At 58.3% G+C, this 22,758-nt stretch overlaps 1 protein-coding gene across 5 annotated transcripts; it reads right to left on the bottom strand.

The window, feature by feature from the left end:
• Window positions 1-561: 561 nt before the first annotated feature.
• On the bottom strand, window positions 562-18,585 carry ADORA2A (adenosine A2a receptor). Of its 5 annotated transcripts, none has more exons than XM_059040160.2 (3): window positions 18,503-18,585; window positions 8,969-9,538; window positions 562-2,264 (listed from the first exon to the last, which is right to left on the bottom strand). In XM_059040160.2, exons 2-3 carry the CDS (start codon window positions 9,289-9,291, stop codon window positions 1,361-1,363), a joined length of 1,227 nt encoding a protein of 408 aa, XP_058896143.1. In that variant the 5' UTR covers window positions 9,292-9,538; window positions 18,503-18,585; the 3' UTR covers window positions 562-1,360. The 5 variants fall into 5 exon arrangements, with proteins under 5 accessions (XP_058896143.1, XP_066871044.1, XP_066871045.1 ...); XM_067014943.1 differs by having other exon boundaries at window positions 18,199-18,536; XM_067014944.1 differs by having other exon boundaries at window positions 17,957-18,534.
• Between the last annotated feature and the right edge of the window lie 4,173 nt (window positions 18,586-22,758).

Consider the following 22,758-nt stretch of genomic DNA (forward strand, 5'->3'; position numbering starts at 1 on the left):
AGAGATGGCGTTAGAGCAGGAAACACCCGTTCCTTGTACGTTTCTTTGTGGGAGTAGGAGGAGGGATGACTCCAGGGGAAGGCAGTTTAGCCACCCCCCCATCATTTCTAGATCCCCTCTCAGCTGAGGGGTGGAGCAGGGCAGTGGGGAGTGAAGGAAACAGCTCTGAGAAGGTAACATAGAAGGAGACCTACAAAGGACATTACGAAGGTAATGAGGGAGGGAGGAGTCTGGTCCCCACACTGAGGGAATGCCTAGGGCTGGATGGGTCTGTGGCTTCTGGAGGGAGAGCAGCTAGAGAAAGGGCCCCCTCCTTTCACATCCTCTTCTCACAGGAACGCAGGTTTGGGGCTGCACATGGGCATTTGGATTTTGGTGCATCCAGGCAGCCTCTTCCCTAGGAAGATGGGAGCCTGGGAGCCCCACCACAGCCCCAGGCAGGCAGGCTATCTGCACACATGTGCACACACTCTCACACCTGCAACACATACCCATATGTGTGTGCCAGGCCTGGCTGTGGAGTAGGGAAAGGAACTCAGACACCATTCTCACTGGACAAGCTTAAAACACAACGTGGCTCATTTTTATTGTATCTCAGAAAAAAAAAAACATTCCCTTCAGAAGGAAAGGCAGTTAGATAGGGCCTCTACCTGGGCAGCTCTCAGCTCCCCAGGCTCACCCATGCTGGCCAGCCCCGACATCCTCCCCTGCGCCCACGCTCTGGCACGGCTCCATAACAACTCGCCGTCCTCGAAGGAGACGTGCATGGCAGCTCATGGCAGCGGGAGAGGGTTGCCTGGGTCTCCCTAGGCCAACTCCTGGTGCCAGGTTAGCAGCAGGGCTGAAACAGAGCCAGCTACCAGGGAGGGAACATAAAAAGGGTTTCCTCACGCTTACATTTTCTCCTGGAAAAAATAGTCAAACGCCACCTCTGAGCACAATAGCTCCTGAACCCTTGGAAAGTCTGGGGAGGGTGGTGTGTGTGGCAGGGGGCCTTTTGGAACCACTCCCCAGCCTCAGGCCAGCCGACCTCCTCGGCCACAGCTGCTCTGCAGAGACAAGGTGGCACTTCTAGGTGCTTCTGGAGTTGGGGACCAGCCCTGGCCAGCCAAGATGCTCTCGTGCTGGGGCTCTGGCCCGATGCAGGGCCTCCCAGCATGAAACGTCTGCTTCCTCAGACTCCAAACCCTTCCTTCTGGGCCTCATGCTGCTCCAGCCGGGGCTCCCTCCTCAGTCCAAAGTGGGAACCGGCCATGAGAAGGGTTTCCGGCACATGCACTCTTCTCTCAATGTGACTGGTTCCACCAACCAGGAAGAGAAAGATTTCCTTCCCTTAGGAAGGGGCAGACTCAGTGGATCATCAGGACACTCCTGCTCCATCCTGGGCTTGGGGACCCTCGAGGCCCAGGGACTCTGGGCGCTCTCCCTTGAGTTCCTGTCTGAGGAGCTCCACGTCTGGGAGGCTCGTGTCCCTGTGGGACTCACGGGTACTCCCTCCACTCACCAGCCCCAGGGTGTAGCCATTGGGTCGCCGCTCAGGCTGGGGGGCACTGCCGTTGGCCCACACCCCGGGAGGGTGGCCATTGAGGCGGAGGCTGATCTGCTCCGCATCGCTGCTGTGAGCTGCCAGGGCCCGGGCACTGGTGCCACCTGTTTTGAAGGGCTCCCGCTGCCTCAGGATGTGGCTGCGAATGATCTTGCGGAAGGTCTGGCGGAACTCGCGGATGCGGTAGGCATAGATGAAGGGATTCACCACGGAATTGCTGTGGGAGAGGATGATGGTCAGGTACATGAGCCAGGGTGGGGCGTGGCTGCACTTGGGACAGAAGAAGGTGAAGCAGTTGATGATGTGCAGGGGCAGCCAGCAGAGGGCGAAGAGCCCCACAATGATGGCCAGCGACTTGGCAGCATGGACTTCCTTCTGCAGCGTGGACCGAGCTCGCTCCCCCGGCAGAGGCTGGCTCTCCATCTGCTTCAACTGTCGCCGGGCTGCCAGGAAGATCCGCAAGTAGACGCCCAGCATGAGCAGCAGGGGCACCAGGACACAAGCAAAGAAGTTGTAGTACACCATGTAGTTCATGGGGACCACGTCCTCAAAGAGACAGGCCACCTGGCCCACCCTGCAGCCCTGCGAGTGGTTTCTGCCCTCCTGCTGACTGCAGTTGTTCCAGCCTAGCATGGGAGTCAGGCCGATGGCAAACGATAGCACCCAGCAGACTGCAATGATGCCCTTGGCCCTCGTGCCTGTCACCAAGCCATTGTACCTGGGGAGAGGAGACCAGCGTCAGAGACCTGGGAAACCAGGGCTAGGAAGGGCCAAGAGTCAGAAACCCAGAGCAGCAACCTGTACCTCATCCACTGGCTGTGAGGTCTTGGACCAGTCACTTCCTGCCTCCTAGCCTCAGTATCCTCTTCTGTTCAGGAGAGGGCCAAGCCTGGCCTTTTCTCACAGGAGGTAACAGGAGAGCAGGCACCCTGGAAAGGGAGACCACTGCACGGACATCCAGGTGATTTTTGAATAGTATTACGAATAGTCCTGGGACTTAATTAGTTTGGTTTGAAGGAATTAATAAGTGATTTTGGGGGGCGAGGAGGGGAGAAGTTATAACCTCCATGTTGATCTCAGTCGATGCTACAGTGGGTGTCCCTTTATTTAGAGTGGGAACGGGTCAGGAGGGTACTCGCTTTGCTGGGGACCGAACCAGCCAGATCAAACCTGTAGGTGGTTCACATCTCTTGTGCTTATGCTCTTCCTTCTCCACTTGACTTAGGGTCTCCAGAAGCCCCTAAGGAGAGGTGGCACAGGTGGGAAAAGGAGGGGTGGAGGTCCCGGGCCAAATGAGATACCCCCTTCTCCCTTCCAAATTCACCCACAGCCCTTTGGAGAGAGATGAGATCAGTATGTCTTAACATTTATATAAGCCTTAACATTCAAGAGGAAAGCGTTGCATGAGATTCTAAGGTCCAGAGAGGAGAAGTAGTCTGCCCCAAATCACTCAGTACTCTAGAGCACCAGACTCAGTTCCAGACTTGGGGAGTGGTCTGATCTGCAGGCTCAGAAGCTGACCTCAGGCCAACAAAAAAGAGTGGTATAGATTTTATGAAAGGGCAATCAAAAACTCATCTCCCTGACTGAGGAAGGTGACCTCAGTAATCTCTGAGGGATGACTTTGTGTTTAACAGTTTTGATTCCGGCAACACCAGACCTGTCTTCCTCTGTACCTAGTAAACCCTACCCATCCTTTCTAAGTTCAGGTTAGATAGATCTCAGAGAAGTTTCCTACCCAAGCTCAACTAATCCCTACCCAATCTGGGCTCCCAAGGCTGGGGGCCCCTTGGGTCCCTACATCCATCTCTGCATTACCATCACTGAGACAGGACATAGTAGGTGTCAAGGAAAAACATGCTTAATTCTGGAGTTGGAAGTATCCATAGAAACTAGTCCATGGGGTAGCAAACACAGGGGCCTAGAGGTCACAAACATGTGAGGCAGGCAGGCTGGTGGGTATTCACCCTGTGTGCAGGAGGCAGCTGATACCACTCAGCCACCCCCCTTCCCCCACCCCCCACCATGCAAACTTGCCCAATGCTGCCAGATCTCAGGAGGGTCTGGGAGCTGATTTTTCTGGGTAAAATCTCCCATGGTTTAAATTTTGTCAACTAATTCAAATTAAGGGAAAAAAAACCACGGTGGCCTCTGATCTCTTGTCCATTCCAACCCTCTCATAGGTAGAGAAACTGAGGCCCAAGGAGAGGAATGGACTTGCCTGGACATTCCAGGAATCCAGAGGCAACTCAGGCCAAGGTAACGTCCTCATTTCTGAACCCAAACAGTAACCTAGCAGGACTGTTCTCCCAAGCTCTGCAGCCCCATTCACTGGGGGCTTGGGTGCCTGCAGCAGGAAGAGGGTCATGGACTTGCCCATTTCTGCCAAGCCACAGAGAGCCTACACTGCCCTATTTCCTGTTCTGGAGCTTCAAATGTGAGGTCACAGGTTTTGGTTTTTTTTTTCCATTTATTACTTATAGAGCACTTGCTCTGTGCCGGGCACTGTTTTTAGTACTCTACAAATAGTAATTTATATGATCTGATTGAATTTAATTTTTTTAACATTTATTTATTTATTTGACTGCACTGGGTCTTAGTTGCGGCATGCGACATCTTCATTGTGGCATGCAGGCTTAGTTGCGGCATGTGGGATCTAGTTCCCTGACCAGGGATCAAACCTGGGCCCCCTGCATTGTGAGCTCGGAGTCTTAACCACTGGGCACCAGGGAAGTCCCAGGAGGTTGTTTTTTTTTTTTTTTTTTTTTTTGCGGTACGCGGGCCTCTCACTGTCGTGGCATCTCCCATTGTGGAGCACAGGCTCAGCAGCCATGGCTCACGGGCCCAGCCGCTCCGCGGCATGTGGGATCCTCCCGGACTGGGGCACAAACCCATGTCCCCTGCATCGGCAGGCGGACTCTCAACCACTGCGCCACCAGGGAAGCCCCTAGGAGGCTATTTTAATGTTGATGTTTTTTTGAAGAAAAGCATATTCCCTCTCTGGGTTCTAGTGATGGTGCATTCTTATTTAGCCATGTTGTCACTCTGCCTCTCTGAGCCTCAGTTTCCCTATCTGTAAAATGGGACTAAGAATCTGGGGCTTGTGAGCACTGTCCCTTGAGGGCAGATTGTAGAATTGTTGGGTGAAAATTATAGGGAGATGGATTGTGGCTCAGGGTAAATGAGCTATTCACAGGAGAAATGGACTGCCTCAGGCAGTGGTGAAGCTTCTGTCATTTGAGGCAGTCAAGCAGAAGCAAGCAGTAATAGGGATGGTGTAGAAGATCCTGGAGGCCACCTTCTTTGGGGATTTTCAAATTGTTCTCCAGCAGCAACCCTTCTCACCTGCATTCCCAGACAATCACAGAATTGGAGCTGCCGAGAAAGAGAGGAGGCTTAATAATATTCACTGAATGAATGAACTGGGGAGGAAGCCAGGGCCCAGCCTGAAGGCTTCTGGGGACATGGTTTGAAAATCCCTGTTTTGTCCACTTGTCTACATTTAGATGAGGAAACCCAGGAGAGGAAGTCTGCCACTGCATTCTGAAAAGAAAGCCCCTCCTGGGGACAGAAACAGAAACATATTGATAGCACTTGTCTGTGTGTGCAAAGGATGTCTGGAAGGATTCCCAACACTGCCTTCCAGGAAGGGAGCTGAGGTGGGGCAAGGGGGACAGTTCTTTACTGTATGTGCTTTTGTTCTTTTTTGATGTTGTAATACATGCAGGTATTATTTATTTTAAAAAGATACCAAACAGATAAATTTTGTTATTCGAAAGAAAGCCTCTTAGGCTGAGAGCCCTGGACCCAGGCTCCCAGGGGACTAGATCAACATTAGGGCCCAGATGGAACCATGGCCAAGCCTTATAGCCTGGCCCAGCAGCATCTCCCATCCCCTGAGCTGTGTCTGTGACTAAGGCAGTCACATCTTGCCCTCCTGGGCCTCAGACATAGACTGCCTGCCTGGTGGAAGGGGTGCCAAGGCCATCCAGGGTCACGCTCTGCTGTTTTGGGGAGCCCAGAATTGTCATAGGAAGCCGGTGCCAGAACCACAGCCCCCGCGTTTAGAGGTGTTTCTGCATCCCTGTGTCCTCCAGCTCACAGGCTGCCCCTTCCTGGGAGCTCCCCATTACTCACATTGGGGGCTTACCCTATGATCCAATAGTACCCCCCACAATTCAGGTTAGGGCTTCCTGTACATTTGCCCTTCAGTCAGGAGAAGGCGGAGCTTTCCTAAGTTGTCCAAAGGAGCCACTGACCAAGAACTGAAGAGCCACTGACCTACAACTAAAACCCAAACTCCCTCCCAGGCATGGGCAGGCCTGAGCCAGCCTCACAGCCTCCCTGTAGGCCTGTTCTCCTCTCTGTCACCTCTCCCTGGCCCAGAGCCCACATGCTTATTCCTTCCCTGTGGCCTTTGTCCAGGCTTGGCGCCCTTCTGTTACCCCTTCCCCCACACACGCCAATGCCCATTCCAACGCATCCCCAGCAACCCATGGCATCATCTCCTGCAGGGTAGTCCTCTCCCAATCCTGCCCCCTTAGAAGCCAGGGTACTCAGGTTTTGTTCTCTGGGGCAATTCACCACACAGGACTCTGCTGCCCCATAAGAAGGCCTGTTTCCCGAAGGGAGAGAGCAGTCAGAAGGGGCTAAAATGAGAGATGGGCGACAAGGGGTGTGGAATTCCCCTGGGAAAAGAAAGCCTTTGTCTGTCACCTTGGGAATTCTGTCCTCTGGGGACACGGAGCGCTCCCATCCCTGCCTCTGTCCAGGCCCTGCCCTAGCCCAGTAGGGTCCATGCACTTGCGAAGGAGCACATAAGATTTTTCTGAAACTGAATTCTTTTTTAAAAAAAGAAAAATTAATGGTGAATGGTGCAGGCCTGCAGCTAGGCATCTAGAGCATGGGTCAGAGGCTAGACTTCAGGGTAGCCAAATGGACTTACTGAGTGGATCAGGAAACAGCACACAGGAGAGACTGGATTCCAGCTGGAAGGGGACAGAGGAAAGGGGGCAGGAATGGGCACCCTGAGCCAGGCAGCAGTCCCAGAGGTGCTCTGGGTTACCATCTGCCTCCATCTAGTCTCCACTCATGCCCAGCTTGCTCTTAGGAGCCCCACACGGACAACTTTACGCACCGCGTTCTTCTAGCCCTCGCCAGCCCAGTACCCTTGAGGAAGAGAAAAGTGGAGGGACCCAAGGGGACCTGGAGCAGCGTGAAGGGCCCTGGAATCCCTGCGTCAGGAGACACTTTTCCTTCTCTGGCTCTGGCCTCCCCACGAGTAACAGGAGGGTCATAACATCCGCCCGGCCACAATGCCGGCCGAGAAGATCAAAGGAGACACTGAGCCAACATCCTCTGTCAACCGCGGCGCTCTCTGCCCCAAGGGGGGGTTGAGTATCATCACCACCGTCATCCTATTGGCTCCCTGACCCAAGACAGCCAGGCTGACCCTTCCAAGCCCTAGCAAGTGGAGCTCAAATGGCCAAGGTCTGGGTGGAACTAGGTCCTGCTCTGGAAGATTGTGGGAGTTGGGCAGGCAGATGGGGTTGGGAGGGGGGGCCAGGTCCATGGCTCTGAACCTCCAGCAGCTTCAGAAAGACCTGAATCTCCATCCACCCCACCCTGCCATCCTTCCTCAGGGACCCATCACTCTAGTCCACTCACTGGGCCCTCAGAACAACTTTGTGAGCTCAGAGGAATAGAGACCTGGCCCCTTTTATAGATGAAAAATGGGCCCAGAGAGAGGCAGCTGACTTTCCACAGTCACACAGCATGTCCCATCCTCTTGCATCAGGGCGGATGGGACTTTTGACTCTTGAAAAACAGAGACAAGAAAAAGAAGCCAAGGAAGGCCCTTTTGATGGAGACCAGCAGCCCTGATCTCTCCCTCAAATCCACTGCTCCTTGAATCAGGGAAGAAAGTGAGAATGACACCTCTGCTCCCCACTGAACATTCCACCAGGGCCGGCCCAGCCCACACTGGCCTGGCCCCGAAGTGGACACCAATCAATCAGCCCTTAGGCCTCTGTGTCCTGGACGAGCCTGGACTCTGGCCCTGCCCATTTAGGCTGGTCCTCTATTAGGATCAGCCAGAGTCCCCTTTTCTTTTGACAAGGGTCCTAGGTTGTCCGGAGACAAAGTATTCCGGGAGGGCCACACGGGGCCCAGGCTCCTTCCTTCATTTGAACAGCATGATGAGGGTTTCTGCTTTTCCCTTAGAGCCCAGGTTCTGGGAGACTGGGGCCACCCTATGACCAGCTCAGTGACTGAAGTCACCGAGGGTGGCAGTCATGTTTCTTCCCAGGCCCAGTCCTGACTGTGCTACCAACTCATTGTGTAGCCCTGGAGGCTGACTCCCTTCTCTGAGCCTCATTTTTCCATCTGTAAGATGAGAGGAAATGACCTCTAAGGGTGCCCCTGGGTTTGACGCTATATTTCCATTTGCTCATTGAGCCTGTTCCCTGTCCTGGCTGGGGCACCCTCAGCCCAGCATATGGGGCTGGTGGGACTACTCTGGTTCAGAGAATTCGCCACTGGATTGAGGGCACACCATCCTCTGAGACCTCCCTCAGGGCCTGCAGCCATCTAGGCTATGGAACCCAGCTCCAGGGTGGAGGGGCGAAGAGGTAGGGCAGAAGGCCCCCAGGCCGGCCCCCAGGTGGGGAGGGACACACTTCCTAGCCCTGTCCATGGGTTGGTGGTAGGTGGAGGCTGCGTTTAAGTGAACTCAGCCTCAGGGAAAGTCTTCGTTTACATAATACATGGCTGAAGTCATTTCACAAAAGTTTCACAATAAAAACCCCCATCTACCAGCCAGCCCCCGTCCCCCATGAACACTTGGTGACTGGGCAGCACAGAATTTGCATAGAGGTCCAAGTGACTAATGAAGTCATTTGACCAAGTCACTTCCCCTCTCTGGGTCATTTTCCTAATGTGCAAGCTGCAGGCTGGCCTGGAGGAGCTGGAGGAAGGCAGGCGAGTGGGTGGGCGGGCTTCTAGCTCTCAGGTCCTGTGGTTTCCCGTGGTGCCCACCCTGCCCCAGTGTCATGGTGTGTGAAGAATGGCTCAGATGCACCCACCCAGGCCTGGGCTGCACACTTCTGCCAACAGCCAAAACACGGCAGCCTCACCCATGTAGCCCAGGGGAGCCTGGGAAGGACCAGCCTGCCCTGTGCCCACAGGGATCAGCTGGTGTGGCATAAGTGCTGGCCATGTGCCAAGCCCTGGGCAGCCCCAGACTGAGCCTCGTGGCCCTGTCCTCAGCTCAACACAATGACCCCAGACCAAATCCTTGACCCCAAGTTCACCCTGACCTCTGGTTCACCCTGATCCTGGCACAGACCAGACCCTGATACAGGGAGCCTTTTCACAGATGTGGCCCCCAGCATGAGGTGTACCAGGGAAGAGAACGTGGCTCACCGGAGTGGGATGCGGATGGCGATGTAGCGGTCAATGGCGATGGCCAGGAGGCTGAAGATGGAGCTCTGCGTGAGGACTAGGACGAAGCAGGCAAAGAAGAGGCAGCTGTGGCAGGCGGCACAAAACCCCGTGCTGATGGTTATGGCGAAAGGGATGGCAAGGACCCCCACGGCGATGTCGGCCGCCGCCAGGGATACCACAAAGTAGTTGGTGACGTTCTGCAGATTGCTGTTCAGCCACACAGCCCAGCACACCAGCACGTTGCCCAGGATGGCCAGCACGGCAATGGCCAGCTCCACCATGATGTACACCGAGGAGCCCATGTTGGGCACAGCTGCAGATGGGCAGGGTCAGCAAGGACGCAGGCCGGGCCAGCTCACGGTCCATAGCTGCAGCACAGCTGGCCTGCCCAGGCCCTGAGCCCCTTCACAGGAGCCAGGAGCGTCCCTGCCGTTGGGGGGGCCTCCCCTAGGGCTTTTCACAGCCAACTCTGAGTCTTCAGAAACCAGGCCCTCTCCAGGGGCTCTGGCAGCATCTTGGCTCAGCTAAGCTTCAGAGTTCCTGAGGCACCTGCCAAGGGAGAACCTGCGTGAGGAGGTGGACCACTGGCAGGGGCACAGCTGAAGATTCCGAGGGGTAGCCCTCAGCCCCGGCTCCCCAACACCCTCCCCACAGGCCAGGCATCAGCCTGAGGATGACTTACCGTGCCCTGCCTCTCCCACCTGACAGAGGGCCAGGGATCAACCCCAGTCTGTTTTTCTTACAGAGGAGCCAAGAACTTTCAGAGTTGAGTCACTTGTGTTGGCCCCCAGGCTCAGCTTCTCAAGCCTTCTGTGGCAGCTCTGCCAGTTTCCTGGGTCCCTGAGCTCACCACTACCCCACGACCCTCCCTCTCAGAAAGGCCTCCTTAACCCCTGGATCTCCCAGGGCCACCCACCTTCTCTCTCAGCCAGCTTCAGTCTGCTTCATCCCCCCGAGAGCGCTCTCTGGGGATTACCAGCACCTACCTATGCTGCCTGCATAAGGAACAGGCCCAGAGACCCCAGAGCTCTGATCTGGGAGGATCTGGTGGCCCTCTGGTCCTGTCTCCCACTGCTGGCAGGTAAGCCCTCTTGCCCTCACTGGTAGTGCTGCACAGGGTGTTGGAGCAGGCACAAATGGAGCCCGCCCCTCAGCAGCCCCCGCCAGCTGACTGCACATCTGGGAGGGGCGGCCGCCTCGCCTCCCCCCTCACTCCCTCCTCCCGCACCTGCTCCCCAGCCTGCTTCTCTGCCTGGCTGGTGCACTCAGCCAGGCTTGCCTGGGGACTGCGGGCAACAGTGTTTTTCCTTTCTGGGCCTCAGTTTCCCCACTGATAAAGTGGGGAGGTTGGACCCCAATAGTCTCTGGCGGCCATTTCAGCTCTCACCCATGATTCTATGAGAAGGGAGTGAACACATTTGAAAGGGCTCCCCCAGTCAAAATGTCATAGAAATGTAAAGAATTAGTGACACCCAGTAGAAGCAGAAGTCTTAGTCTCTCCAGCCCAAACCCCCAGGGATCCCCCTTGAGCTTGTGAAACAGTCTCCATCGCCCCTGCCAGTCCAGGGGCCTCTCCCCATCACCTCTACCTCCCCCTTGTCACACTCACTTGTGCTGCCCAGCAGTGTCCTCCATGCCAAATCCACCCCCTCCTCCAGTCCTGGGCTCTCATGGGGTCCAAGTGCACATGGATAGTGGCTGCCGCCTGCCCGGGAACAAGAAGCCTGAAGCTGCCTTTCAGGCTCACGTGTGGGCTCCGGGCTGCATCCCCCCTCTCTCTTCCAGGATATGAGGGATCAAGAGGACTGGCAATCTTGGGAGAAGTTTGCTTATTGTCCCTGCCTGTATTTCAAGGGCCAGGCTCCCCCGACCCTGTCCAGGAGGTGATTTAGAGCTGCAATAGATGACCCCAAGTTTCCTTCTAACTCCGATCTACCTCAGGTGGCAGAAGCTGGGTGGGCACGGAGAGGTACACCAGATAGGTGTCCCCCATGCCCACTGGGAGGCTTGGAGAGGAGTGCCCAGCCCCAGGAAGCCGGAGAGAAGAGGAGGCTGATCTCCTGAGAACCCAAGGGGTTCCTGTAGCCCATGGCTTCTCCCAGGCCTGGCAGGAGCCTGCCTCCAAGGGGCCATGGACAAGTCCCACCGAGCCCCTGCTGTGCACAGGGCACTTGCCAGCCAGCTGCTTACAAAGCATGTCACTGGTGGAGGTGGGGCAGACCAAGTCTCCTGGTGCCATCTCTGGCCACACAATGTCCCTTGGTGCTCCTGGCCTGCAGCCCAGAGCAGCATTCACCAGGGGCACCCTGACTGCATAGGCTATGTGTCCAGGGTCTTGTCCTCGTTCTGCAGGAGTGAAGTGACAGCCCCAGAGCTGCCTTCCATCTGAGGGCCTCCCAGGTGCAGCCTCCCGCTGCACCACCAGCAGCGGTCCACTGTCCAGTCAGGCCCAGTGAGCCCCAGGGACCCTGCCTCCTACCACCAGTGAGCCACCCACCCACCTTCCTGGCCTCCTGACAACCCCCTGCCATCCTTCTTACCCTGGCCTCAGCCTCTCCTGGGGAATCTGCATTGACAGAGACACAGCCTCTGCCAGTCCAACCAGCCCAGGCTAGAAACCTGACTTGGCCCTAGGCCATCATCCAGATTCAGAGGGTCCTGCCCAGGCTCAGATAAGGTGGGGCCACCAGTGATCCACCTGACCCAAATAAGTACCATGTTTTTGTGGAGCTGAACGTGGACTGTCTGGCCCCACTGCCTGGAGCCCTACTGATGAGGTCACATCATTAGCATCTGCCCTGGATGTTGCGCTGACTCCATGTGAGCTGGGATGCCCAGCATGGAAGCGTCTTTGGGGACCCTAACCCAAGGCCTCTGGTGAGGTTCTCCTGGCAGACTCGGGACCCCTAAATCCTCGGGTTTTCCCCATCACCTTCTGTACTGTGGGCTCTCAGGCCTCACAGTACCTGGTACCAGCACCCTTCCTGACTAAGCTGAAGGCACCTTCCTACTGTCCAGCAGGCCTGGGGTGCCTTCCCAGTCTCACTGGATACAACAGACCTTCCAGCCCAGGTCAGTCCTGCAAGGAGCCAGACACACCCCTGCCAGCTGGGTCTGGAAGGCTGCCTCCCTGCACACTGGGCTCCCCATCTACCTTATACAGCTTTCCTGCAGGCCCTCCAGCAGCTTCCAGCACATCCCAGGTTGAAGCTTGCCTGGCCACACAGGCAACCTGGTTATCTGTCAGACTAGAATCTCTCAGCCCCAAGCAGAGCACATCAGTGGAGCCCAAGGCACCGCGGGGTGGACAAGGCACGGAGGTAGCTGGGAGGAGGTTGGAGCTTCCCAGCTGTCAGACCGCAAATCAGCCCAGGGTTGGGAGTGCCCTAACTTGGGGCCTTTGCCAGAGTTTTGTAGTAAAATGCTCCCATGATGGCCTGTTTCAAGCTACTAATGAGTCACTGACAGGAACTGTCAGCTGGGGAAAACCAGGCTCCAGCCACCACTGAGCCACCAAGCGCTGTGCTCTCCCAGGGCCCACCTGCCTGGACTCCACTCCAGACCCTCTACAATAGTCTGTGCGGCCTGCTTGGGAGCTCAGGAAATGAGGGTGCAGAGGCCTGTGGGTCATCTGTGTTCTCACTGGCTGGCCCCATGAACTTCACTCTACAGATGAGGAAGCTAAAGCCCAAAGAGGCTAATACCCTCCCAGCCTTACCATGAGCATGAAAGGGTGGAACAGAGCTGGGGGAATGCCCATGAAAAACAGCAGCAGGAAGATTTCCTAGGGCCTCCTGGCCCCTCTCTGCTTTCCTCCCTTCAGAGGCCTCCTAGAGCAAGAGTGACAGGAAGGTTGGAGGCCCAGGGGGAGGGGGCTGGGGGTGGGGCCAGGATCTGGCAATTTCCTATTCCTCTCTGTTGGCTCTAATTAATCCTTGAGTCATCTGTTGCTAGCCAAGAGGGGAAATGAAATATTAATAATGTAATATTTCCTTGTGATTGTCCCTTGTTGGGGACAGGGCAGAGGGCAGAAGCCATCCCAAACAGATCAGAGTTACATTCTGGGGAAGGTGCATGATAAGCCTCGAAAGGACAACCCCACAGGATTCCCCAGCAGTTAGACTCAAAACTGCCGCTTCTTCCCGCCTTCCTCCTTACCCTCACCAGCCTGGCCACTTTAATTAAAACTCCATTTAATCAAAACCTGCACGTTTCCTGGTCCCTTTTACATCAGACTACCAAGGCTTTCTGTACACATGCCCACATGGTGGCTGTACCCTCCAGAGCCTGCTGGATAGAAGTGCCTGCCAACTTCCAAGCAGGACCCTGCACACCTGCTCCTGAGTGCAGCTAAGGGCAGTGTACCAAGGCCAGCCTAGCGCCTTGGGCCTGTTGCAGCCACACTGGGCCTGTTCCTGGGCTCCAGAATCCCAGCCTGAGAATCCTCCACTACTTTCTCACAGCAGATATTTCCAAGTACCTACTCTGTGCCAGGCAGCATCCCAGCTGACTGGGATGCACAGGGAGCTTTGTGTCACCTGCTGCTGAGCCTGACCCCAACAGGCCCTGAGCCCACAGTGGGGGGCCTTAAGGCAGAGTTGTCCCAGGAGACTGACCTGAGAGCTGGCTACTACCCAGGTGTGTGGGTCATTCCCCACTTCCAAGACCTCAGCTCCCACTAAGATGAGCCTGCAAACCACAATTTCAAGGCACAGGAGGAAAATTAAGAAAGATAAGCAACAGCAGCCAAAATATGGAGATTAATTCATTCCAGAAGAGATGAATGTAATATAGTAATCTAATAATGATTTTCAAAGACATTTAGGATCTTCAAAGAGATAAAGGAGTAGTATCCATAAACAAGAATGAGAATTATTGGCAGAACCAAAACAAGAACAGGCAAATATGAATGAGAAATAATATAAAAATCCTGGAAATGAAAAACAGAGGGATTGAGGTGAACACAATTGATGTGGCATCATGTGCATACAGTTTGAGGAGACAGTTGGGGATCTGAAGACTGCACTGTGGAATTCTCACCCAAACCTCAGAGCAGGTAGTTGAAAGAAATGGAAGGTAGATTGAGCAGCAGCACCTCAATGGGAAGGGAACTCAGTGGGAGAATGGAGAGGTCAACAGCAAAGGAGAAATAGCTGGACAGGCAGCTCAGCTCTGCTCCAACCACAAACCCTCCAGTGGCCTTTGGAGTGCCCCAGGCCTGGGCACAAGCCTCCCAAACCCCAGGACCCTGGGACCAGCCAGGCCCCTCTCCGAATCCATCAATGAGAGCAGGGCCGTCTCCAGTGTTTCCTGGAGGTGAGCATCCACTGTGTCATGGCACCTCTTCCCTCCCTCTCTCCATCCCTGCAGGGTTGCTAGCAGCTCCAACTTTAGGAACCTTGTGAGGGCTGGGCCCCAGGTACCCTGGCAGGCACCAGTGGTGTCCCTTCCCCCACGGCCCCTTGGGTGTGCAGCTGCTGCTTTCAGAGCCTGGGGGCAGGATGTGGGCAGGACTGGGGCTGAGAGCCTGCTCCCTGCACTGAGCCCAGCCCCCAGAGCAGCCTCCACATCAGCAGCGCCTGGAGCCACAGGGCCTTTCTCCCTGCTGGGGGCCCAGAATCCCCCTTCCACCCCCTTCTGTCCAGGCCAGATGCCAGAGAGGCCACAGGCCCTGCCTCTGCCCAGCGTGACGTGGCCACTCACCCCCATGGGCTGCCTCACCTGACTCCCCCCTCCAAGGGGCCACTCCACACACAAAGTGCTACGTGCCCACCCTGTGTTGCAAGGAACCCAGACGGGGTCCCACTCCTGCTCCATCCCACACTCCCTGAGACCCTGAGCGAACTGTGGCCCCTTTGGTACAGCAGGCCACAGTGAGACAGCCTCCCCACCCACATGGCTCAGTACTCTCTCAAGTGAATCTTCTACTGGCGGGATGACAGGCACTACCATGCCTGAAGAGGTCAAGATGGTGGGGGGGCTTTCTAAATGGCCCTGAGAACATAGACCCTAGTGGGCCTGGGGTGGGACCCTGACAGAAGGCTGGCCTGCTGAAGGGGCAGTGCCAGGTGCACAGCCTCAGGAGCTCCCAGAGGGTGGGTATGCTGGGGATGGGAGGCAGGCAGACCCACTTCTGGGGTCCCTGGGACGAAGATGTGATGATGCAGCCCTGGAGGCTGAAAGAAGAGAGCGAGAGGGTCAGCCAGACCAACTCCAGCACAGCCCTGCCACTGCTCCCTGGTCACTCAGTGGCCCCTGGTACCCGGCTCACGGTTTGCAGAAGCCACTGAGGGGCCAGAGGTGAATGCTCTGTGACAGATGGGCAGACACATACCAGCCCTGGGGGCCTCTGGGCAGAAACCACTACCCTGACAGCAGGGAGGCACCAGAGTGGCACTGACTGCCTCTCCATGGCGCACCAAGGCAGCCTCTCTTCCAGGTGACAGCTGGGCTGACGCGAGCAGCAACAGAGGTAGGAACCACAGAAAGACCCTGCCCAGCAACTTCTGAAACAGGCTTGTCCTATGGAAGGGTTTGTGGGCCAGGAGTCTGGAGGGGGCATTCATGCTGGATTTGAAGGGTCGGGGAAGAGAGGAAAGGAGAGTCCAGGCAAAGGCAACAGTCTGTGCAAGTCCCAGAGGCATGCCAGAGAAGGCCTGCGGGGGTCCTGGAAAGCTGAAGCATCCTGCCTTCCCTCCCCCATCTCCCCCCGCCCAACCCTGCTCCCCCAGCTAGAGTGAAGGCAGCTGAGCGTCCCCTCCAGTACCCATCAGGAGTCAGGATCCCATGGCTTCCACACTCCAGGGGCCCCTTGCATGATTCTGTGGGCAAGGGCTGGGGGACCTCTGCCACTAAACTGCTCCTTCCCACACCACCCAGAGCTCCCAGCCCTGTCCAGGAGGTGAGCAGTCTCTTGAGAGGGCTCCCTGCATACCAGCTCTGAACTCCTGCCATTCCTCACTTCCCTTCCCCCACCTGGGCCCAGCACAGACTTCCAGGGGCCCACCCTTAGCAGTGCACTCCCACTGTTCCCTTCAACCTCCAGACCATGGGGCAAACCCTCCCTTCTGTGGCCACCAACATTTCCCAGGCCCAGATCCTTCCCTAGGGGCGGGAGCTCATCCTTTTGTCAACTTAGCACCTGACACCAGTGATCTCCTCAGGGTCCCCTGACACACACACCAAAACTTCTCAGCCCATCCTTCAAGCCCTTGCCTTCCCTCTGGCTGTGCTCGCCTTGGCTCTCATGTATACACATCTTTCAGCAGACAAGACTGGCCCCCACAAGACACTTGGGGTGGCAGTTCCAGCTCACTCAGAGTCAGGTGGCTCAGGAGTCAGGCAGGTTAAATGGGAGCAGGAGTTGCTGAGGTATTTCAGGTCACTGCTGAGGGCCACCAGGAGCTGTGGTCCTACACAGCAGACACTGCCCAGAGCCACCTAGGGGCCCTACATTTTGCAGGGTGTGATGCCAGGTGCTTGCTCCCAATCCAACTCTAGTCCACATGTCCCTCAGCCAACAGGGATCTCTTGGGGTGTCCCCCCCAACCACATAAGGCTAACAGCCTCCCAGGTTCCCCAGCTCAAGCACAGACCCTGATCTGTCCCCCACAACCAATGCCTGTCTCATTTACTCTCCACCACAACCCTGAACGTTAAGCATTGCTTGCACCATCATGCTTGTTTTACAGATGAGAAGGCAGGTTTGCTGGGGCAATGACTGGCCCAGGGCTGCTCAGCAAGTGAATCAAGACTAGAACCCAGGTTTGGGCATGGAAGTCTGGTCCGTTGGGTTGCCCCTGAAGCCAGCCATTGCCCTCTTAGGCTGTGGACTCCTGGCAGGACCAATGTGTGGTCAGAGACCTGCACTTCCCAGGCCAGTGTGAGGAAGGCAACACACAAGTCCACCAAAACCCACCTGGCCCAAAGCCTGTCTCCTGCCAGTCATGTCTGGGCTGCCCTCAGCCTCCCTGAGGCGATGAACAGAGAAGCTAGCTTAGCCCAGAGTCTGGTCTGCACTGAGGGAATGGGGTGGGAGGGGCAGTGGCCCAAGAGACACCAGGACCTGGGAGAGCCAGGGAAACCCCAAAGGGCAAGGGTAGAGCAAGGAGGTGTGGACAAGCCTCAGCGAGGAGCTCCTGACATGGACTAGAACCTGGGAGGGGGCCTGGCCCATAGGGCAGAGCCTTTTCAGCCCACCCAAGGCATCTAGGACCAGCCCCAGCAGGACTAAGGAGGCAGCCCCTGATGCCACACAGCCTCCCTGGCCCACTGTGCTCCCAAGAACTCTCCATCATGGCCCCCAGGGCCAGGACACGCAGGGGCAGCCCTAGTGGCATAGAGGTGACATGGAGTGTCTTCTGAGGGTGCAGAGGCTGGGAGTCTACAGAAGCTGGATAGCAGAGGCCAAGGGGAGGGCAGCCTGAGCTCCAGGTGGGAAAGGAGCACAGGCTCTGTGGGTGGAAGCGGGTCTAGGTGCCGCCTCAGATGGAGAGGGAGAACCGGCACAAGGGGCCGCCCTAGTCCTCCCCCAGGGGTCAGCTTTAGTCCAGAGAAAAGGGGGTGGGGACCGCCCTCCCTCCTCTCTCTTCTCTTTTCTCCCCTGCGGAGCCTTCGGCCTCCGCCTTCCTCCCATTGTACAGTCGGGGAAATTGGAAGTCTAAGGCGCGGTGGCCGCGCCCGCAACGCAGACATCTCTGCTCCGCTGGCCCCGGCCCCTCCTTGATCCCCTGGGCATCCTAAGCCAAGGCCCTCGAGGGCCGCCACCATTCCCGCAATTTCTACGTCAGCTCAGGGCAGCCCGGCGGACGGCCAGGACAGTCCGAGGCGCGCCCCCAACCCCGGCCTCTCCTGGGACCCCTAAGTCCAGTTCCCGCCACCAATGCCCACCGGACGCGCCTGCGCTCGGCCGGCGTTCGACTCCGCCTTTCTCGCCGCGCCCCAGGCGCTCGGGCGCCGTCTGCTCACCCAGCCTCCCGGGAACACCTGGACGTTCGGCAGCTCCACCTGTGGAAGTTCTCGTCTGCGGGGTCCGGCCCGCCCTGCTCAAGCCGGCCTCTGCGCCTCGAGCCCAGCCAGGCCTGGGCGCGCCCCGAGGGCTCATTGAGTACCCGGGCGGCCCGTGGCCCCGGACGCACCGGCGAGGTTCCCGCCCCTGCCGCGGGGGCCGCGCTCTCTCGCCCCTTCCCCTCCCCGCTTACTCTGCGCACCTTCCGGTCCATTTCAGGGCGGCCCAGAGGGTCTGCGCACCGTCCCCTGACCGGGCTTAGGGTGACAGCCGCACCCGAGCCGCCCCTGCACCCGCTGTTCCCGGCGCCGCCGACGCCGCGGGCAGGGCTCGGACCCCGGCCCACGAACTCGCTCTCAGGTCGGCGGGAAGAGACGGAGCGGCGGGGCACCTGAAGGAGGGGACCTGCGCCTCCCGCCCTCCCAGTCTAGCAGCCTCCGACGGCCCCATGCTGCCCGGCCGCCCGCCCGGGACCCTGGGGACCCCGGACGCGGGACCCCGCTGACCTGCTGCTAGCGCGCCGGCTCCCGCCGTCTCCGCGGCCGCTGGGTCTCCAGCTCCGGCCGCGCCGCCCGCGGGCGCCCCCTGCAGGGCGGCTTCCAGACCCGCGCGGTTCTCGCTCCGCCCCTCCGCGTGGGGAAACCGAGGCCAGGTGGCCCCGCCAGGGCGGCCAGCCCACAAGTCCGGCTGATGCCCGCCTCCTGCTCCGGCGCGGCGCGCCCTCCCAGCTCTCGTGTCCGTTCAGGCCACTTACCTCCGGACCACACCCCCTCCCCTTCGATGATTCTCTCACCCCTGGGGCCCAGAGCCACACTCCCTCCCCTCCTCCAAGAAGCCCCAGGCTGCCCCTAACGCTTGGGTCCTCCCGGAGCCCTGCTGTCCCTCATCATCGCAGCTGAGCGGTCGGTACCCCTGTGTCATCCCGGGAAGCGTCCTGTGCCTGCTTCTCTTCAAATCTTTCCATGGCTCCCCAGTTCCTGAAGGAGAAAATTTGGCCTCATACCAGGGACCTCAGGGACACGCCTGCCAGTCCGGTCCACAGCCTTGCACTCCCTCCCTAAGTCTGGTCCCGCGCTGGTGGGGCTAGAGGGCTGGTACCTCAACTCAAAGATGCCTCTAAGAAGTCAGTCCCAATTCCAGTGATCCCTCCAAGAACTCCTCAGCTCTGGTGCCTGGTCAGGTCCTTCCCCCTCCCCAACTGCTCTGTGCAAAGAGAGGGGGAGTCACCTTCTGCATCCCTGACTAACCTGGAATCTCAGACCCTTGCGCTGGGATTTCATCTTCCTCCCACCCCACAGATCCATGTTGTGGTGATTCCAAATTGGAAACGACCTCACATCCATCCAGCCCCAGTCCAGCCACACAAGGGGACTCCCTTCGACCCTTGAGTCTGGACAGAAGTGGAGTAACCCCAGTCCTGTGCACAGCAGGACAAGCCGCTCAGAGGCCAGGGTGTTGGTGGCCAAGGGTTTGCAGGAACCTTGCATTCTCAAACCTCCTGGGACCAGCAGGGTCACGGTGGGGTGGGGTGGGGTGGGGTGGGGCAGAGAGGGGGTGTTGCTGGCCCCCAGGGTGGAGGCCAGTGGGAGCAGAGGCCGGAGGGAAGGGCGGGTGGGAAGCGGAGCCTGCACAGGCACTTGGCCAGCTCCACCATCCCAGGAGCAGAGCCCAAGGTACCAGCCTCCATTGCCTGGCAGCCTCCCCAGCTTGTTGCCGGCCCCATTCAGCCAGCTTGGATCCCCTGCTCCCCGTTTCCCCTGATGTCCAGTGGGCTCCCATCTCCAGGCACAGGGAGGCAGAAAAGGGCATGCTGGGAGGGGCTGGGACTCCGACATGAGAGGAAAACCTGAGACCTCATGGGAAGAGGTACGTGAGGATGTTCAAATTGGGAACCTCCCCGTCCTGATTTCCAACCTCATCAGCTGCCTTGCCCCCACCCCCCAGTCCAGGCTGTGGTCCAGCCCCAGCTGGCTCTGCTGTCCTCCCCGCACTCACCTCCACTGAGGGGAATCAGGACCTCGGCTGGGGTTGCCTTGGTTGCCTCACCTGTAAAATGGGACTGTCGCCTTCCTGCCCTGCCTCCTCCTTAGCTGTGCCAGTCAGACCATGAGGAACCTGGGGAGGTGCTGCCCCACTGGGGGACACTTCCCCCAGGCACTTGAATTCCCTCCCTTGCTTCTGGGCCATTACATGGGACAAACTCCTACAGCTGGGACAAAACCCTCCTGCCAACATCTGTTGGGCCCGTATTCACTCAAGTCCTCACTCAACAGACATGCAGGGAACAGCTTGAGAGCCACCTGGGGCCCAGACGGGACTATGGGGGTTCAGAGGGCAGAGACCAACACTCAGCCAATACTGGGGTCACTCTTGTCCCCTAGTCCCCAGCATGGGTCCCCATGAAGCTCTCCCCTGCCATTTCCATTCCGGGGCCCCAATGGCCGTCCTGCCGAGACCTCCCCGGGTGTGGCCTGGCCATGCACACACCTGCCCCCACACTGGCTACATCCAGCGCCCAGGGGATGAAGGCTTCATTTCTGTAGCTGGCCCTCAGGGCCAGGGTGCCAAAGCCCTTAGAGTTCACTTGTGGGGCCCACTGGGAAGCCCCTCTTTGGTGTGGGTGCCCCAGGCCTAGGGTGGTCAGCAGGGCCTGGCTTGGCTCCAGCCCTGGAGCCAGCTCCCTAGGCCCTGGAACCCACCTGGCCTCGAAGCAGCATGGTCCTGAGCCTTGCTCTATAGCAGCCCCTGTTAGAGATGGGAGGGGGTGGGGGGTTTGCTCCAATGGTCTTATGTCATTTGCCAGGTGCCTCTGTGCAGGTCCCCAGTGAAGCCATTGCCCAGAGAGCACATGACAGGAAGCAGGCACATGGGAGGGCTGTTCATGAACTCTGCCTCCCCCATGGAGCAGATGTACTCCTCCAGGCCCTCCTGGGGGACCCTCTGCTGCCCCGCCCCCCAAGCCAGCGAACCCCTTGCCCTTGGCCTTGAGAGTCCTCCTCAGGTGGCAGGCTCGGGGTGGTGGGGGGAGCCCTGCAGGCCTGAGGCAGCACCGAGGGTGATGGGCTCAGGGATGCCCTGGCCGGCCCCATCTACTACCTCCGGGCCTTTGGTTTCCCTGCCCAGCCTCAAGACAAGCTGTGAAAGCTGTGGGCACCCACCCTTCCTTCCCTCCAGGCCCAGCTCGGCAGGCCAGGCAGGGGGCCAGCTGGGCTCTCCCGCTCCAGAATTCCGTTCTCAGACTCCCACCCCCAACCTACTCCCACTGGCTCTTTGTTCCTATCCAGGATGCACCTGGGTGGCCTCTGGCCTGATTGTTTGCTCTGGGGCCAGCTGGGCCAGAGAAAGGCCAGACCCAGGATGAAGCACCCAGTGGGTGCCGGGGTATCCCTGGGAACCGCCAGGCCACCCTAAGGTACTCACCAACTTCTCCTCTAAAGGAGTGGGCACCACACACTTCCTGGGGCTCTGGGATTGAGGAAGTGGGGGGACCTCACGGGACTCCAGTTTATGCTCAGACTAAGGCCCCAAAAAAGCAGAATCACATGAGGAAGCTCCCCAGCCGCCCACAGCCAGGCAGCTGCAGGACCACCCCATCCTCCAGCCCAGTCCTGGGAGGATGCTTCAGCCCACGATGACTTCTGGTGTCACATGGCAACCCTGGTGGGAACCCTGAGCCTCTGAGCTGATCTGGGTGCATCCCTGTGGATACGGAAACTGAGGCCCAGATGGGACTGGGGCCTTGTCCTGGACAATGGTGGCAGGGACAGCCCCTGGCATGTGAGACTTGTCACTCACCAACCTAAGAATGGCCCTAAGCCAGGGCCCCAGGCACCCACACAGCAGCAGCTGCCAGAACACGAAAGCCACCCCTCGCCACTCTCCCAGGACCCCCGCCTCAGACCTCACCAGGCACCTCCCATCCCGCTTCACAGAGAGCCTGGGAGCACGGTCCAAGGGGGACCCTTCCTGGGGTGACCATATTGCAGAGGTGGGAAGAGCCCCAGCCCCTCACAGGTATTGGTGGCAGACCTGGGGGAGACCTGGGTGTCCCTGTTTCCTGCCTGATGGGTGTTGGTAATGTTCCACCCCGTACTACTCCTCAGCCCTTCTGGTTCTGCCACCTAAGATTCCAGACCTTGTGGTGTCTCCCTCCTTGGAACCCTGGACCCCCACCGCCCCCCCACCGATAATGCAGACATCACCATCCAAGGGCTCCTGGGGCCTGCCCTTGCTCTGGCCCTGGCACAGCTGGGGTGGCACAGACTGCAGGCCATGTCCAGTCACCCTCTGCCCCTCCCCACAAGCCCCCCAGCTCCTGGCCCTTCCTGCACACCCAGCCTGCTCTCCCAAGTGCTCCACGCCAAGAGGGTGGGTCGAGCCCAGGGAGCGTGGAGCCCTGTCCTCTGTGCACCCATGCTGCCTCCTGCACCAATGAACAGGGCAGCCCAGCAAAGTCCTGGCCTGCTGGGGCTGGCACTCTGGCAAGTGCTTTCCCAGCAACCTGGGGCCTGACAAGAACCTGCCCCCTCACCCCGACACAGCATGGGGCCTGCAGGCACCAGAGCCCTGATGTCTGTCTCTGTCCCCTCCTAAGGGACCACCTCAGACAAAATCTGGCCAACCCTGGGCCGCAGGAGTGCTGTGCTGTGGGAGGGAAGCCAGGCCTCCCCAAGCCCAAGAGGACGCTCCCCAGTCTGCCCAGCCGCGCCAGAGAGGCTCTGGAGGTGAGGAGTCGGTTTGCTCCTGAGGCAGCTGGCACAGC

The sequence above is a fragment of the Kogia breviceps genome, chromosome 15 (genome assembly GCF_026419965.1).
Source record: "Kogia breviceps isolate mKogBre1 chromosome 15, mKogBre1 haplotype 1, whole genome shotgun sequence".
Classification (NCBI taxonomy): Eukaryota; Metazoa; Chordata; class Mammalia; order Artiodactyla; family Physeteridae; genus Kogia; species Kogia breviceps.

What these genes read in the sequence shown, in the direction of transcription:
- ADORA2A (XM_059040160.2), bottom strand. Translation starts at nt 9,291, where the DNA reads ATGGGCTCCTCGGTGTACATCATGGTGGAGCTGGCCATTGCCGTGCTG. An exon ending in GCCATCCGCATCCCACTCCG is followed by an intron (nt 2,265 to 8,968) that starts GTGAGCCACGTT and finishes TCCTCTCCCCAG; the next exon opens with GTACAATGGCTTGGTGACAG.